The 18,834-nt window shown below is 28.0% G+C and overlaps 3 protein-coding genes across 9 annotated transcripts; 2 read left to right on the forward strand and 1 right to left on the reverse strand.

Moving 5' to 3' along the window:
• The first annotated feature begins 8,570 nt into the window (after positions 1-8,570).
• Positions 8,571-9,460, forward strand: LOC105253394 (transmembrane protein 138). 4 transcript variants are annotated; one of them, XM_025409706.1, is made up of 4 exons: positions 8,571-8,823; positions 8,896-8,968; positions 9,052-9,246; positions 9,325-9,446. In XM_025409706.1, exons 1-4 carry the CDS (start codon positions 8,701-8,703, stop codon positions 9,423-9,425), a joined length of 492 nt encoding a protein of 163 aa, XP_025265491.1. In that variant the 5' UTR covers positions 8,571-8,700; the 3' UTR covers positions 9,426-9,446. The 4 variants fall into 4 exon arrangements, with proteins under 4 accessions (XP_025265491.1, XP_025265490.1, XP_025265492.1 ...); XM_025409705.1 differs by having other exon boundaries at positions 8,573-8,823; positions 9,319-9,460; XM_025409707.1 differs by having other exon boundaries at positions 8,574-8,823; positions 9,076-9,246; positions 9,319-9,460.
• A 2,233-nt stretch (positions 9,461-11,693) lies between these two features.
• Positions 11,694-15,140, reverse strand: LOC105253395 (zinc finger BED domain-containing protein 1). 2 transcript variants are annotated; one of them, XM_011261408.3, is made up of 5 exons: positions 14,947-15,140; positions 13,366-14,753; positions 12,688-13,103; positions 12,452-12,609; positions 11,694-12,348 (listed from the first exon to the last, which is right to left on the reverse strand). In XM_011261408.3, exons 2-5 carry the CDS (start codon positions 14,656-14,658, stop codon positions 12,020-12,022), a joined length of 2,196 nt encoding a protein of 731 aa, XP_011259710.1. In that variant the 5' UTR covers positions 14,659-14,753; positions 14,947-15,140; the 3' UTR covers positions 11,694-12,019. The 2 variants fall into 2 exon arrangements, with proteins under 2 accessions (XP_011259710.1, XP_011259712.1); XM_011261410.3 differs by having other exon boundaries at positions 14,938-15,113.
• A 223-nt stretch (positions 15,141-15,363) lies between these two features.
• LOC105253396 (sister chromatid cohesion protein DCC1) lies at positions 15,364-18,681 on the forward strand. Of its 3 annotated transcripts, none has more exons than XM_025409741.1 (9): positions 15,364-15,423; positions 16,251-16,373; positions 16,463-16,639; positions 16,773-16,968; positions 17,078-17,270; positions 17,355-17,571; positions 17,659-17,768; positions 17,844-18,027; positions 18,120-18,681. In XM_025409741.1, the coding sequence occupies exons 2-9, from the start codon at positions 16,354-16,356 to the stop codon at positions 18,223-18,225; spliced, it is 1,203 nt and encodes a 400-aa protein (XP_025265526.1). In that variant the 5' UTR covers positions 15,364-15,423; positions 16,251-16,353; the 3' UTR covers positions 18,226-18,681. The 3 variants fall into 3 exon arrangements, with proteins under 3 accessions (XP_025265526.1, XP_011259713.1, XP_025265527.1); XM_011261411.3 differs by lacking the exon at positions 15,364-15,423 and adding an exon at positions 15,618-15,657; XM_025409742.1 differs by lacking the exon at positions 15,364-15,423 and adding an exon at positions 16,066-16,084.
• The last annotated feature ends 153 nt before the right edge of the window (positions 18,682-18,834 follow it).

Here is an 18,834-nt window from a genome sequence, read left to right on the forward strand (position 1 = left end):
CTTGCTCTTCTTTGAAAACGAGTCGTATTGTAGATTTACTTTGTATTCTAAGATAATTGTTTTTTTTTTTCAAATTGGAAAATTCTCTTCCCCTTACACATTTAACAAACACCAATATATTCTTGGAACTCTCTTTGTCTTTTTAAAAATTAAAATTTTCGTAATTTGAACTTGAATTTGAAACTCTTCGAATTCAATTTTTTTGTTATCTTTATACTTTAAAGTTTAAATTTCGTACTTTACAAAATAACGTCAACGATTAAATTATAAGATAAATCGCGATTTAAAATTCCCGAGAAAACGCAACGAATAAATAAATCGATAATATTTAAAATATTCGATTGCACATAATTTTTATAATATAATAATTGAAGTCATCAGATACGCGAGTGACATATCGGTAATATCCGATAAAAAGAGGAGCGATCTTAAAAATGAAGAACGATTAACATCTTGTTTCTACATCATTTCGCAAGAACAATCTGCGAAAAAAAGTTAAGTGACATATCGGTAATATCCGATAAAAAGAGGAGCGATCTTAAAAATGAAGAACGATTAACATCTTGTTTCTACATCAGATTTCGCAAGAACAATCTGCGAAAAAAAGTTAAGTGATCCATTGAACGTCGGGAACTTCACTGTAGGAGGGAACGGGATCTTCCAGACTATTCCCGATAGCAATGATTTCAGTAATATATCAATGATGAAACAATTGTCCCTCGTCATTGTCTTTAATTCACGAAATTGATATGTATGTCAGAAAACATGTTCTTTCATTATTAAGAAATATATTTTTTTATTGAAAATTAAATGGATATAACGATTTTTTTATAAAAATGTGATTACGAACGATTATATTTATAAATAATAAAATACAGGGCGCTTCCGCAACATACAGATCGGTAAATCGGGTTGCCTATCTGACGATCAGTCTTCTTTTACCTCGCATAATTGAAAAATAATAAAATCAGATGATCGATCATGTAATTTTTTTTCGTGAAAAGTGAAAAAATTCCTTGATTGATACCTTGAATGCAAATCCGTAGGAAATGAGGAAAGTGAAATCAGCTTTTAACATTGATATAATGTAATTGTAATATTTAATAACATAAATAACATTATATTTAATAACATAAATAACTTAAATAACATTAATAACATAAAATGACACAATTGAAATATAATAACACAGATAAAATATAATGAATTTAAACAAAAAACTTTTTTTAATGTTCACAATATATGCTCAATGTAACCGCCATTCTTTTCTAAACATAAAGCAATCCTCCGCATAAAATTTTTCCTTACTCTCCGAATTATCGGAGGAGTGATTTTCGCACACGTGTTTCGAATTTTATTTTTAAGATCTTCTTTATATAATGTTATTTATATTATTAAATATTACAATTACACTATATCAATGTTAAAAGCTAATTTCACTTTCCTCATTCCCTACGGATTTGCATTCAAGGAATTTTTTCACTTTTCATGAAAAAAAATTACATGATCGATCATCTGATTTTATTATTTTTCAATTATGCGAGGTCGGTAAAAGAAGACCGATCGTCAGATAGGCAACCCGACTTACTGATCTATATGTTGCGGAAGCACCCTGTACATGCATCATTAGTTTGTATTAAATGTGCGAACACAATAATTTGGGGTACCGTTCGCGCGCGCGAGACGAATCGAACTCGATATCAGCAAGATTTAAAAAATTTCAATTCGAATAATGTGCAAAATAAAATTAATCAAATAATTTTAAATAATTAACTCTAGATTAATTCTCTAGATTCTTATTTCTATAACGATTAAATTGACAATTTTTTTTAAACCATTATCTTATTGATATAGAGGTACCCATTCGATTTATCTCGAAATTTTCAAGTATTCGCACATTTTATGTATAATTTCGCGTATATATAATATATAACATTAATAAAAATTATAAAAATATTTTGGATACGTGAACTTATGGATGTATTTTATTATACATATGTATAAAATGGTATATATCTAAAAACTAATATTTCAAAATGGCTATTGATGTCCAATACCTGCAAATAGTTTCTTAAAAGAAACTAAAAATTAATGTTAATATCCCCCATACCTAGAAATAATTTTTCAAAAGAAAGACAAATTATATTAATTCAAAATATATTCGTTCGTAATTGTATTTATCAAAAAATTAATAAAAATTCATCACAATATGAAATTATTTAAAAAATAAAAATTTATAAACAACGCTATATTCATATTTAATCTACTATTAAATCTTTCTAGCATTAGATAATAATAATATCAATCCTAATAATGAGAACATTTTTAACGAAGAAAAGAAAAGATACATTTCTTTCATCTAAATATATATTATTTAAATTAATTTGACTTTAAAGAAACGTATGGCGTTCATCGTTGAATTATTATCAAAATCATTGCTTTCGAAAATTTCCAAAAAAACCTGGGATTAGTTCCTTCAATCTTACAATAAAAATTCCCAATTTTCAACAGGGCACCGAACTAGACGTCGCGAATGGATCTCACAAGAACCGGTGAAAAATAATTCTCCATGATGAAAATCGTTTCGATTCCTCGGCGATACGAGCCACGCAACATTCATTAACGTTTATTTAACGAAAGGAACAATGATAACTCTTTTATTAAAACGACAATCTCGTCTAAGAACGCGAAAAGAACGTGGGAAAAACACGGTGATTTCGCAATCATAATTTATTAATTTATTTATGAATATTTTCCGATACAAAATTCATAAATACAAATATAACTGAAAAAACAAATTATTAAATTCTTTATAATAATAATTAACTCCCGATTCTATAATATCGAAGGTGATCATTAAATTTTGTAAAGTTAATATTTAATCGTTGACTTATCACATCGAATTTTCACTATCTTATTCGACATTTCTTTTTATTTAATTAGCAATATTTAGGAATATTATCTGACGAGAGGGACAGCGATAAAATTCTTTTGTTAAAATGATAATCTTGTATAAGGACGCGAAGAGAACGCGGAAAGAACACAGTATTTTCGCAATCATAATTTTATAATTTTTTTTAAGAATATTCAGTTTCTCGCGATTTGGAATTCATAAATAAATAAAGCTAACGGAAAGCATATCATTAAATTTATAATAATTGACTCGCGATTCTGTAACGAAGCCGTCCGTCAAATTTGATAATGCTTATATTTAATCATTAATTTAGCATCGAATTTTTACATTTTATATAAAAATTTTCCGAATTTATTAATGATTTTTTGCCATGAAAATACAAACAGTTACTCTTTTATGAATATTCCAAAAATATACTATAGAAACAAATAAATTTTTTATTAATTCTTTAATTTAATGAATTACTATTATGTTAATTATTATTATGTAATCATTATACGTATACTTTCGATAATTTTTCGTGTAATTTACATAAGAATTTACAATCGTAAATACATTATTTTCATATAATATAATTATAGTCATAATTGTATTATATTTTACAATTAAAATATCAATGTTAGATATATTTAAAATACAATTATAACTATTTACAATTGTAACTATTTATAATTTACAATTTACAAATTTACGATGCTATCAATATTGAATAATAATATTCCATTTATTCAAATATTTAATAACATCCATATAATAATTTGATATTGATAGTATTAACATTTGGATTTAATATTATAATATATTTGATTTAATACACATATATTTTTAAGTTTTAAAATAAAATATAACATGTTATGTTATGTTATTTCTTAAACGTTAATAATTATGCAATTTCTTTAATATTTCTGAGGATAATTTTGATAATTTAAACTTCACTTTTAAAACATTTTTATTTTTAAAACATATTATATTTATTTTTACAACGTTTTTAAAAATAAATTCAACTTAATTAAAATAATTTTAATTAGAATTATTGGAATATTAAAAGAAAGAATGAATCTTACTTAATAGCCCTAACAATCCTACTATTACAGAATTCTAATGATCTTAAAAGCCCTATCAACCCTATCAATAGAAGAATTCGGAATAATTTTACTAAATAGCCTTAACAACCCTACTTCCTGATTAACTAAAATTATTCGTGATTTGAAGAACCTATCTCTAATCATCACCTCACCTAATCATGTATATATATTTTAGTCATGTGCCCTAACTGCGTGTCCTAACCGCGTGCCCTAATCGTACTCTTCAGGCCAGTTGAATCTACCTTTCGTTGATCCTGGCCACTTTCTTTCTCGATCTCTAATTAGAGATCGAAGAAGGAGATGATTACTCCTTTTGCCGGATAATTACCGGCAAAAAAGCGTGAAATATTTACGCTCATTTAGTAACGATCGTTTGATTTCACGATCGCTCCTTAAATACTGAATATAACTTTATTTTAACTGAAATAAAGCCAAATTACTACAAATTTCTATAAATTATATTTTATAATAAAGTATATAATTAATGTGTGTATATTTATCATATTACAAATTATTTAATTAATTAATCGTTTGGCTTTATATTAAGTTAAAGTAAGTTTAAAGACAATATCTACAAACAAATTCTACGATGGATGAGCTATGAGCAATTAGAAGATAAGTGCGTATTATAAGAATAAATTAGCATTAACAATTATCAATTTTATCAAAAATTGATAAAATTGATAATTGTTAATGCGTGTTCTTTATTTAATAAATTAGACAAATAACCTTTACAAAAAATCTTTTCTTGATTTCTTCTCTTTTTAATTAATATTTCAATATATATTCGCAATAGATGCAAAGCATCTATTAATTTAATTTAATAATATAAGCATTAATTTAATTTAATAAAATAAGCATCTGTTAATTTAATTTAATAATATCTAATTAATTTAATTTAATTATTTAATTTAATTTATTTAATTAAATCCATCCTAGCTCTTCCATTTTAAGGCAACGGATTTATCTACTATCTACAATCTACATCTACATCTGTAATCTCTACGAATCCGTTACCTTAAAGTTAAATATAAATTTTTTTCACTCACCGGCACTGATGCGCAACAGCGGAGTTGTTGTTATCGAAGCTAGTTGTCTGTAACATACAAATATAAAATTCATTTATAATAACGCTCACAAAATGCAATTAATATTTAAAAAAATTTTTATCGCGTGGAATTTTATACCCGATGTGTAAAATAATAAGCAGATAAACACGTATGAAAAAATTTTATAAATTTTTGAAATTGTATTTTAAATAGAAAATTTTACATGACTTTTATAAAAATCTTTCTCTTTAATTCATTTAAGTAATAAGATCGAATTATTGTTCGTTTATAACAAGTTAACGATTTATAACAATTAATATATAAATAATGGATATTCACCATCAGGTTGCTCCGCCGATGTAAGATGCCTCTCCTAGGCCTCCTCCTCCTCTCATGTTGTTGGCGCGCGATACTTTTAACGACACTCCCACACTCGCGAGCGATATTTTTATATCGCTATTTTCGTTATTTTACGCGCGATACTGAACGGCACTCCCGCACTATTTCGATGCGATTAAAAATTTTATATTTGATCGCGCGATGTATACACTTAATATGTGTATACCTTTAACGGCACTCCCGGTTTCGGTACGAGCGAAAATCCCATTTCACTTACAAGAATTACAACGCGAAAACACGACGCGTTGACGAAGCGCTTATCGTCCGCGGCACGTTGACGGCACCGACGACACGAAAGGTACTTAGCTTCCCATTCAGGCACCTTAAAATTTATCATAAATTGAAAAATTTAAGATAAACCTCAAGCCGTCCAGGTACTAAGCCCTCCCACCGCGACAAGGTGTACCCCATGGGAGGGTTATATTATATTATATATAATCTTATATATAATATAATATATAATTAATTTTGTAATATACTATATAAATTTTAATTCGCAAATATAAACGATAAATAAAAAAAAAAGATAAGAGAAAATCTATTATATAAAGCAATGTTCAAAATAATTGTTAAAGAAAGAATTTGATAATATGTGGAATGTCCCACATCACTACCTCGCTGCTCGAAGGCCACTGAGAGAATGATCGTCATAAACATTACCGGTACTGTTTACATCGCCAAGGTTCACTATGTAGAGAGAGAATTTGATATAATATATGAAACGTTATTACTTTATTGTTCAAGGTTACTGTGCGAATGATCGTCATAAAACGTCGTTGAATTATTCTATGAGTGATTGTCGATTAAGAAAATTTAAAGCATTGGTCGAAATTTATTTTATTTTAATAAGTATGGTTAAAGAAATTATTATAATAAGCATCAATAATCGAAAGATCATAATAAAATTAATTTCTTTATCCCCTTTTATGTTCTCTTTTTCAATATTTATTCGCAGTAATTAATGATTGCGATTCGATAAAGATTTATCGTTGATACATTTTTATGACATTTATCATAAGTTAATTTATTTTTAATTATTAGTAATTATATCAAATTATGTTTCGATACTAATCGTAATCGTGTCTAGAAAAAAAATTCGACAATATGCAAAGCGTTTCGCACCACTTTTATCGCTCGAGTATCACTATGCGAATGATTATAAAACCGTAACATATTAACAACAGCGCGCTATTTGTTTGTATTGCCAAAGTCGAACACCGTGTTATTAATAATTCGTTGCCGAAATATTTTACGTACTGTAACATATACTGTTATACATGAAAATATCAAATTGTAAAAGTTTTACAATTTATAGATTAATTAAACGATTATTTATTAAACAATTAATTAACATACAAAGCATTTCCCATCGTTACTTTACTGCTCGAATGTCACCGAACAAATGATAGCAAAACCGTAACGTACAAACGATAACACGCTATTGTTTACGTCATCAAAATCGAACATAATGTTATTGATAATACGTTGTCCAAATATTTTATATACTATAAACAATTATAAAACAATTTATATAAAACAATTTATTGATTAAAATTGATTATTTATTAAACAATTTATCATGGAGCCTTCGTTATGCTAATTATTTGCATCTATAATTCGATTGTTTTCGTGTTCTCTCACAATCCAAATTATATTTACATTGTCAAGTAGAACAATAAAATAACACGGATGAAATATATTTGTGACTCTAAATATTAAAATAATAATTATTGTCCGTAAAAATCACAACGATCGAAACGATTATTTTAGATTCCTATAATTTCGATTCTTGATCAAATTGTATATTGTTTAATTAACAAGAATTAAGAAAATTTAAAGCATTGTTTGAAATATATTTAATTTTAATATTGTTAAAGAAATATTATAATTAACAGCAATGATTAAAAGATCATTACATGATTAATTCTCTTATCTCCTTTTATATATCCCTGTTTCAATTTTTAATCGCGGTAACGAAGCATTTTACGATTCGATAAAGATTTATAATTGCTATACAGTTTTATATTGTTAATTAATTTTTATTAATATTTAAAAAATTAATATTTAAAAAAAATTATGTTTCGATACTAATCGTAATCGTGTTTGGTAAGAAAATTACAATATTCGAAGCGTTTCTCACTACTTTATTCTTTATCATAAAAGTCATCGTGCGAATGATGACAAAGCGGTAATGTATAGCACGCTACTGTTTATATTTTATATTGCCACAGTCGAACGCCGTATTATCGATAATTCGTTGCCGAAATATTTTATATATTATAAAATATGCATTAACGTGAAATATTAAATTATGGAAGTATTTTAATTTATTGATTAAAATTGATTATTTATTAAACAATTTATTACGGAGCTAATTATTTGAATTTATTCGATTATTTTACCGCGCTTTTCTGAAGTAAAATTCTATAATATTTAGTTTTGCATTTTAAAAAATTGACCTATAGCGAGTTAAATAAATAAATAAATGATGTTGAGAAGAAAAAAAGACACATAAATAAATAAATAAATAAATAATAGCGTGAAAAGAGAAAACATACTAATATTTTTATATAATAAATTATTATTAATTAAATTATTTATATTTTTATTTATATTATTTATATTATCAGAGAGACATATATGTTACCCTCTGAGAACATTCGTGGACATTGGCTTTGTAGTTCATTTTCACTCATTTTTAATGTTCACAAAGGGAGTATCGTTTCCGATCACCTAAAAGCGGGCCAGATGCTTTCTTGCATCAATATTTTTAATTTAATTTAATTTTAATTTAATTTTACTTTTAATTTTATTTTTATTTTTCACTTTTACTATATCTGGATGTTTTTATTTATAAGTACAAAATCTTGATTGTTACTCTGTAATAATTGTTATTTTATTTTGTTTTATCTTGATATATATTTATTTATATGTATAAATAATAATATATATTCTGTAGTACAAATTTAGCTTAAGTATCTAGTGTCGATATAGAAGAGTTGTCGCGTCCTGTGTGCAGGAGCCCTAAGACTTTATATAAGCAAGATCGCCACGAAAAAGATTCGAAAATCCCTATATTATTTTAAGTTCCATTGGCTCAATCATCATAAAAACTGACGCACAATCATATGAGTCGAGATAGTTGCTTAGCAACCGTTTGAGAGATACAACAAAATCTGAAAATTACAGATGCATAATACATGTCTAATTTTAATTTTCACGTTCTACTTAGATCTTTTTACATAGATGATAAATGAGTTCCTTAAACACAAGACAGTATACGACGATTGTGATATTGCAATATGTTATATTATTTTTTGATATTTGTGTAAATTCATTTGCAAGCTTTGCCAGACAGCATCCGACAGATTTGCTGGTACTTTATGTGTATGTAATAATTTTTATTATTAGAATTTTGTTTAGTCACTGCACTAATTTTTTTCTTTAGGATCCAAGATTTTTGTCTTATTGCAGCCCTTACCCTTCTCTTGGTGAACTTCTTTTCTACTTATATTTTCCAGGTGAAGCAATAATGTTCTCTTACATATATATATATATAATACATAATTTCTAGCCTTTTCTGTTACAAAAAAAAATATGTAAGGCACTGAAATTATCTTTCAGGCAGGTTTGATACAATTGTTATATACAAGATTCCGTATAACATTGATATTGTGTATAATATATATGATACTATCAATTAGTTTGCACACATGGCATATTACTATACATTGGTCATCGCCATTAAAACATTATTGGACAAAAGGATTTCATATTCTTTATTCAATACATAGAACAGGTAAAACATCAAAAAACTGTGAAGAATATCTCTCTTTGATAAAGATATTATGATTTTAAGTTTTATATAAAGTTGCAGTGTTGTATTATTACTTCTATAAGAGAGCCTCTTTGAGGATTGGTGATCCAAGATTTTACAAAGGCTCCATTTGGGTACAAAAGCAATTGAGTATATCATAATTATGTAAATAAAATTTTAAATAATCAAGATTATTGTGTGTGCAATCTTAATATAAATGTAAGAATGCATTTGTTTATATTTCAAATTACACTATTTTAAATTATTTATGCAGTGCCTTTGTATTTATAAAAATTCATATAATTATAATTACATAGACATATTTGTATAATTATAATTACATAGAACAATGAGGTTGGCACACAGTTTATATATGTCAAAATATATCTAAACTATCTATATTCATGTATTATACATATACAAATATATTTACATTTTTATATACACTATGTAAAAAACTTTTATTATAAGGTAACTTTATACATTATTTATCTTATATTTAAAATTGTAAGACAATTTTATAATACTAAAAAACGTTACACGTAAATCAATATGCATGCTAAATATATCATTGTCCTGTAAAAGATGTTTCCTGTACTCTGATTTTTGGTAAGTACTATTTTTACTAGTACATATATCCATTTGTTTAACTATATATAGTACTAAATTGAATTATTTGTGAACTTATAATACTTATAATGTCTGCATTGCATCTTAAAATATAAAATTCTTATAAATAAAAATACCAAATTGCTTTTTTTTTTTAAGAAAATAGAAATAAATTTGTTGGGGGAAAGAGAAATGAAACTTTTATCAATTATTGTACCAATAGTAGATTTGTATTAAAATATAAAATTTTAAGAGTTAATATCCTTCAAAAAAAGTTTCTTTTTTTTTAATTTAATGATGTATAGTGTAAATTTGTATTATAAAATTGTTTCACAATATAATTGCACAAAATAAATGATTCTAATGACATATGTAGCTTGTAACTAGAAAATTATGTTTACAGGAAATATTACAACAAATATTAGTTTTTACATATTGTGTATACAATGTACATTGTGTATACTTTGTACATTATTATATTTAATACACAGTGCAAAAATTGAATCAAATCAAATTATAATCAATTAAGGTATTATTCGCGGCAATAATCCACTTTCAAAATTAACATATTGAATGCTCCTTATTGTGATCTCACTATTAACATATAAATTTCAAAATACTTGCAACGAATAAATCATAATACTTTTAAATTCCTGAATAATATAAGCACATTGAATACTGTTATTGATTAGATAAATGCATTAGAGCTGTCAGAATCCAAATTATTTCTATACTTGGCTATTAGGTATCTAAAGTAACCTGTTGTCCAAATTTGTGTGTATGTAAATATTATGCAGATATTACTATATAGTACTAAAAATTGAACAAAATCCAAATATTTTGATATTCAAAGAGATCAATAATTACATATGAAGTTATATACACACATACATATTATATACATATACATATATTTATTGAGGAATAGTAGTCTGTAATTAGTGAATGCAAATTATGAAAATTGTTATTTTTATTTTTATATATTTAATTTTTAATGATTTCAGGTCTTATTTCATTTAATATTTTTAGATGCGGAATGGCACAAAGAAAATAGATTAGCCAAAAAATATGGTTTAACTGAAAAGTATTCAATATAGTTTGTCATCTTGATTGCCTAATTATATTGAAATAAATATCTGTTTATACTCAAGTATGATATTTCAATATTTAAATATTCCGATAGCACTAAAATGTCCTCTATACATAATGATACAATATAAATAAACAATAATTTAATCATATATATTTTATTATATATTTTTAAAAGCGTTTTCGATGCATGCGGCAAGACATGTCAAATTCACTCAGTATTCAATGTGTTTTGAGATTTAATCTTATAGAGAAAACTGTATAATCAAGCATTTTCTATATTGGATTCGTATATTAACAAAAAAACTCATCAAATTATTCACTAACGACATTAATATGAAAATGGATATATCTGAAATCTACTATATATATATATATATATATATATATATATATATATATATATATATATAATCTATATATATATATAATCTTTAACAAATTATTTAAAATTAGTTACAAAGTTTTTACACGATTAACATTACTTCTTAATATCATGATATACAGCCGCAAAATACTAGAATAAATTTAGTTTTAATAAAACAGTCAGAGATTTTTACTAAAATATCTTAGAATATATATTTCATTATGCGAATTGCACGAGCTACAAAATATACTTATACTTCTTTTTAAAAGTATTTTATCCTAAAATTTTCATACATCACAAAATAATTTGCATAATTTTTTCACTCTTTTATATTTTTCCATTATCCTCATTACGTTTTATTTTCATTATAACTTATGTGAAATTGAAGAAATCACATTACACTGATGTATCTGATATTGTGCGTTTAGAAATCTATTGTGATAGTAATCGATCGTTTTATATGAAATTATAGGAATGTCGCATAATCAATGTGAGCATAAACAAAAATGTCATTTCATGCATTTTACATACTTGTATAATATATAATGTATATATTGTACACTTATGATCGAGTTTGCCAGCATATTACTTTAGACGTTATATCGCATTCAACATGTACATTATGAAAATATTTTATATACCAATGAAGTATTTTTTCAAATATTTGTTCCATCAGTTTAGAAATCCTTTTTACATTTGCATAGTATGATTACCATGCAGAAAAAGCAGTTTATCGATCAGATGAGGAGGTAAAGCCGCTCGCTTTGTATTGTATTGTATCTGTATGTCTGCCGGAATACGTGTAGGCGGTGCGCAACAGGCGGGCACACAATGATATCTACTTGCCAGTTTTGCCAAATTCGGACATTTTGCGGATACTTTAAACCACCATTGCAAGGGACAATTATCGAGCGGTGCAACGGATTCCGATTGATATTGAACAATCTCGAGGTCCGCTTTCTCTTCTGCAGGCATCCCAGCCTTGGTAGCACATAGACCACCAAGTAAAAATTCCATACCTGTCAATCAATTCATGTCACTTTAAAATATTTATTTTCACATGCGATGCGTATTTTCTCTCTAATCAGAGACGCGTTATAGACAATTATCATCGAAGTATACCTGATACTCTAGTTTTTTTACTTTGTACTGTTTCATCTTCGGTCTTTATAGAGATATTATCCCCGGATTCTTCCTGAATCAATTTCGTCAACATTTCCTTTATAGGAGAACTAACTATATTTTTATCCTCTTCAGTAACATAAGGAAATGATTTAAATCTGTGTAATAGAAAGATTTTATTAAAATGGCATTCTTAATAATATTCAACATAAAAAATGATTTTTACACTACTATACCTAGGATCTAAAGTAGTTGCGATTTGCAAAAGCAACTTGACATTGTAATCATTATATTGTTCACATAACATATTTGACAAGGATTCTTTAAACGATCTAGCAGTATCACTGTCAGATTCTTTAACTTTAAGATGCGAAGATACAAGTTGCCACAGTAATGGTTTTAATAATGATATCAGAGGCATTTTTTCCTCACTTAATGTCATAATAGTAACTTTTAATGGTTCAAGAACACCCACAATATCCTCTATAATTTTCCATTGTTCATTGGTGATTTCAAACATTTCTTGATCTATCCCTTCCATATTTTCTAGTATAGCTGTGACTATATTACGACGCATTAGCATTTGCTCTAACATATTGTATGTTGACATCCATACTATTGGATAATCTAGCAACATAGCATTTACTTCCAACTGCAATAAATAACAATTCTTATAAAGCACTTGCAAAATATTCTAATTATTCTTATATATGTATATGTATATAAATACATACATATATATAAATATAATTTTATATATATATATATTATTATTTATTATTATGTATTATTATATATATTATTATTTATATATATATATATTTATGTATTAGGAAATATTAAAAAAAAAAAGATTTTAATTCATAATAAATAAATTAGTAATAATAATTTAATTTGCTACAATTATAGTGTACCTCTACATATTGTTCTTGCTCAATTAACTCCTTAGATGCTTCTGGATGACTTATAATAGCTCCAATGACTGATCTGCATTTAGATAATATATGAGCCACTTCAGGATTCTCGAAACAAGCTTGCGCGCATACCTGTAGAGTATGAAGCAAGCATGGTACTAAAATCAAGCCACAATTATTTAATGCCATAAGTAATTCTGCTCTGGTAGTGCTGACAACTACTGCTGTTATTTTCTCCACCTTAAGATCCCATTCGAGTAATAAAGAATGAATAGTACTACTCCAATGGGATTCCTCCCAATCTGCCGGTGCGTGAAGAGTGCTTAAAACTTTACATTCTAAGGTGGCCTCTTCAATATTTTGATAATAAATTGATATGGTAACAAAATTCTCATTGTTATTTGATTTCCATTCTTCAACTGTCAATGCAAGCTCTGAAGTAATGCAGGATATCGAAGCAGCTACTGACTCCCGAAAAGTAGTGTATATTCTTGGTATTATCTCCTCTTCTAATTTATTCTTACTAGGGATCTCGCAAGGCGAGCGCAAAGTAGCCACTAATCTCTGAAATCCACGTCCCTCTACAATCTCTGGCAATTGCAGATCCATTACAATAAATTCCGCTATAGCGTCCGACACAGTTTTAATATCTACCGACTGATTTGTCACATTTTCCTCCGACATGAGGAATGCCAGATTTTGACTGTTGCCATTAATACCGGACCCACCCTTGATCATTACTCTCAGCGGTTGACCAATAGTAATATCATCTTCCATATTCGACAGACTTATGTTAGGATCCGTAACAAACTGTATATCACCGTCTATCTGGACGGTACCATCCGCGTTAGTCGTATAGATATATTTCGTTGGACTCAGGCTCGCTTTCAGCAGTCTCTTTTGCGCCTTGCGTTCCTTGTTCTCCTGAGAAATAATCTGTCTGGACGGCGGATTCGTCGATTCCAGTTCGTGCAATTCTTGAGCATGTTTGTTTTGCAGATGCATGCGAAGATTGCTGGTGTTACGATTATAGGCGATCTGCGTCTTGCACAGTATACAGACGATCTTCACCTTAGTCAGAATGTCGCCGTCGTCCGTGGCCGGAAATCCGAAGAATTTCCAGTAAATGCTGCGCATCGATGGCGGCACCACCAGCTTCTTATACGTATACGTATGTTTCTCCTCCATCATTTTCGCCAGTACCATTTGTAGGTCGTTCTTCCCATCGTCGGACATGATACTCATCTTCGCCGAGCCATTCGACAACGCTGATTGCTGCTTGCTGTTTTCCATGACGTTTCGTTCAACGCGCCTTCGCCGGCATCGGCGTGTCTGCTGTTTATCTACCGCGAGAATCGCATCTACAGCATTTGTCGTGCGCTGCTACCCTGTCAGAAAATAACATCGGTATTTCATCAAAATGGAGGTATCTCGTTGCATAATTTAGGACGCAACTCCGGAGGAAGACGCATCCTGTCGCCGACGAGCGCGTCAAAACGTCACCCGTCAGCCGCGAACCGCGGATACACGACGAATTTACCGCGAGCACGCGCCCCGATATATCTATCTCACCTCTCGTACCTCTGTCGATGAATTATTCCGTAGATATCGAAGTTCAATTCCTCGCGTCGAAAGTAACGATGCCCCGGATCGACTCGTTTGCAACAATGCGATATCGACTTTTACACCGTTTGTCCGCCAGAGGAATATCGTTATGTATCTACGGACTTTCTCTGATCGATTCGAGTATCATCATAATGGCGGATGAATCGGCGTCATGGATCAGGCAGCAAGTGATGAGAGTGTTGCACGATACGTATGGGCTGAACCTTGAACCAACGTGATAAGCTGAATGACACGTGTATCTGTTCTTCAATATGGATCATCCAATCAGCTTCGTTCTTTCGCGGAAGTTTCCCCTTTCCTAAAACTGGAATCTTGCGTCCCATCTAGTTATTTTCTTGTCTCTATGGCCATTCCAGCTGACCCGGGATTTTTGGCGGGAAGATATTTCCAAGCACATCGTACACTGAGAAAAATATTCTACTGTCAAGAAAAGTGATCACTCAGTTTATTTTTCTTTTTTTTCTTTTTAAGTAATAATTTTCTCCTTTTTTTAAGTAATAGTTTTCTTCAAAGAATATATTCTGGATAATAATCTTAAAATATACTCATCACAAGTGTTAGAAAATCTCATTATCACATACTCAAAAGAAGAATTTATTTTCTCTTCAAGAATATTGTAAAGTTGTATCGAAGAAAAATCAAAATTACTTTACGTCAACTCTTGTAGTAAGCAAACCAAATTTTTGTTCTAATTTAATATTCTTGATTAAAATACTGCACTTACTAAAATTCAGAATATATTCAATTAAATTTAATGCTTGTGGTAAACTTATGATATATTTGCGGATATACAAACTTATGATATACTTAAAATAAATAATATTTACTTGAATACAGTATATATTTTTCTCTGTGCAGAGAAAAATATCATTCTACTGTCAAGAAAAGCGATTACTCAGTTTATTTTTATTTTTTTAAGTAATAGTTTTCTTCAATAAAAAATATATTCTGGATAATAATCTTAAAATATACTCATCACAAGTGTTAGAAAATCTCATTATCACGTACTCAAAAGAAGAATTTATTTTCTCTTCAAGAATATTGTAAAGTTGTATCAAAGAACAATGAAACTTACTTTACGTCAATTCTTGTAGTAAGCAAATCAAATTTTTGTTCTAATTTAATATTCTTGACTAAAATACTGCACTTACTAAAATTCAGAATATATTCAATTAAATTTAATGCTTGTGATAAACTTATGATATATTTGCGGATATACAAACTTATGATATACTTAAATAATATTTACTTGAATACAGTATACATCTTTTTCTGTATACGTCGAAGTTATCTTGATCACCAGCGAGATACTGGAGAAAAAGATAAATACAAGTTTAACAAAGGTTCTCTAAGGATCTGTTAATGGAATCTGTTGATAAAGAGTGAGTCTAACAATATTGCTTATGTTAAATTTGATATATGATGTGATATTGTTCTCTCACATAATTTTGTTTCCTTGTTTCATGTTAAGGAAGGACGTTCGTATACAGGAGGATGTGCGTCAGATTTTGGAGCTGGCTACGATCAAAGAGACCGATTTAAATTCTACAACGCAATGCCTGTATCCTATGCAAAGTCTCAAGGTTGATGACTTAATGTTACTGGAAGTGGACAAGCACATATGGGAAACATTAAATGAGGGAGACACGTATGTGTCTTTTACAAAGAATTATTATTCACAGGTTTTGCAAAGTAGATTAAATAATCTTGCTTCAATGTTAACAATACAATTCCTATTCTACAGAATAACATGATGATTACAACTGATTTTATAATGATAGAGTATCATTCCGTGGTAACAAAAATGATGAAGCTATATTGTGCACAAAAAATCGGACCTATGAAATCAAAGAAGCAGAGATATCCAATTCATGGTTGGTGATACCAAACTTGAAGTTAAGCAAGGAAACAAATGTGGAAACTGAAAGAACCATAGAGAGACGAAATATAAAGAAAATATTTTCCTCTTATTATGAGGTATATTTGTAGCATTAAATATCTGAACATGTTAATGTTAAAATATATGCTAAAAAAAAATATGCTAATTATATGCTAAAGAAAATTTCAAATTAAAATTTTCTTTAAGGTGAAAGAAACCAAGCCTAATCTGACAAATTTGTCTACTCTTCTTAATTCATCATCTTTTAATGGATTGGAATACGAATCTGAAATAGATCCAAACACACTATACAGTTGGGAGAGATTACAAAATGAATTACAAGCCAGTGATTACGAATTGAAACAAGCTTTAGCAGATTTCTTAATAGCTGACATAGATGGTAACTATTCTAACATCTGCTATATTGGATGCTATATTTTCTTATTTATACAAATCATGTCATCAATTTTATTTCTGTATTAAGGCTATTTGCGTCTCATATCATTTGATGTAGAAGCAAAAAGTTTGAATTTTATATTGGATTATTTCGAAGAACAGAATTGGGAATTAGATGAAGTAGATAAAGAAGATACATTTGAATGTCTAAAGGAACTTATTTATGAACCAATATTTAATGTTATATTCAAAAAATATACAGAAATAAGCACAAAGACAAAAAGTGACAATAATCCATTGTACAAGTATGTCATTATTAATTTGTTTTGCAACAATTAATAGAAAAATTTGATGAGTAAGAATTTGTATTTTCTAAAGATGCAATTTTATAGATATGATGAAGGAAAATGCTGTGCAACTATAGCAAAAGTTCTTCTTGCTGCTTCTCCTGTTACCGAGTACAAAGAATTTATGGAAACATGGAACATTGGTACTCCTGAAAGTATGTAATTAATAAGCTCGGAATTACGATAGTGAAGAGTCTTCTCTTTTTTAAATTTAATTTCTCATTTTTTAGAGATGCATCCAAAAGAAGAATATTTATGTGGGTCTGCCCTTGTAATGTATAGTACCTCAAAAATGCAGAAGGAGATTATATCTTGTCCAGAAACTGATTTACCCAACAATATATACGATAGACTTAATGAACTTTTCCAAATTAAGGCTAAATGGACTGTTGAAGAGATAACCCCTTATATTATGTAAGTAAAAAAAAAAAAAAAACCATAATGTATATCTTTTCAAAACTTTGAATCTTATGTAATAATATTTCTTATGTAATAATATTTTTTAGCCGTTTTACAAAGGGTACAATGAATGTTAATGCACTTCTAACAAAATATGCTAGATGTTCTACAAAAAATGGATTAAAGTATTATGGATCAAAACATGGCAAGTGAAATGTTGCAGTAATTTGTGGTATGTATTAAATTGTCATGCAATAAATATAGATACACATACCATTGATTAATTATGTTAATGTTAGGGCAATATTTTTCTAAGAATTATCTATAGTGTTAAAATCATAGGCGCAATTTATTTTGCTTGTGATCATGTGTGATACATATAGTTACATTTACACAATTTATAAATATTTTTAAATTGAAATGAGATTACATATGATTTATTTTTATCATTTTCTGTTTCATTAATATAACAGTGACATATTATCGACGGTATATATTATATCTCATCCATTAAAAGATCATAGTGTTAGAACATAATGTTAGAAAACAATTATTAATATTTCAATAGCCAAATAATTCTTATTCCACTGATTATAAAATCGCCACTTTATTACAGAAGCATTTTGTTAAATCAAAATTTTCATTAATATGTATAACATTAATGTAATTATAATTAAATATAATATTCTTCTTCAGGAGTGCAATAAATTGAATAATTACTTCTAAATTGTAACTTCATCATAAGATGTAATCTCATCATGAGTTAAATACAATAAAACTTATATAAATATATGATACATGAAGCACGGAATAAATTTACTT

This window comes from Camponotus floridanus, unplaced genomic scaffold (assembly GCF_003227725.1).
Source record: "Camponotus floridanus strain SB8 unplaced genomic scaffold, Cflo_v7.5 scaffold28, whole genome shotgun sequence".
Taxonomy (NCBI): domain Eukaryota; kingdom Metazoa; phylum Arthropoda; class Insecta; order Hymenoptera; family Formicidae; genus Camponotus; species Camponotus floridanus.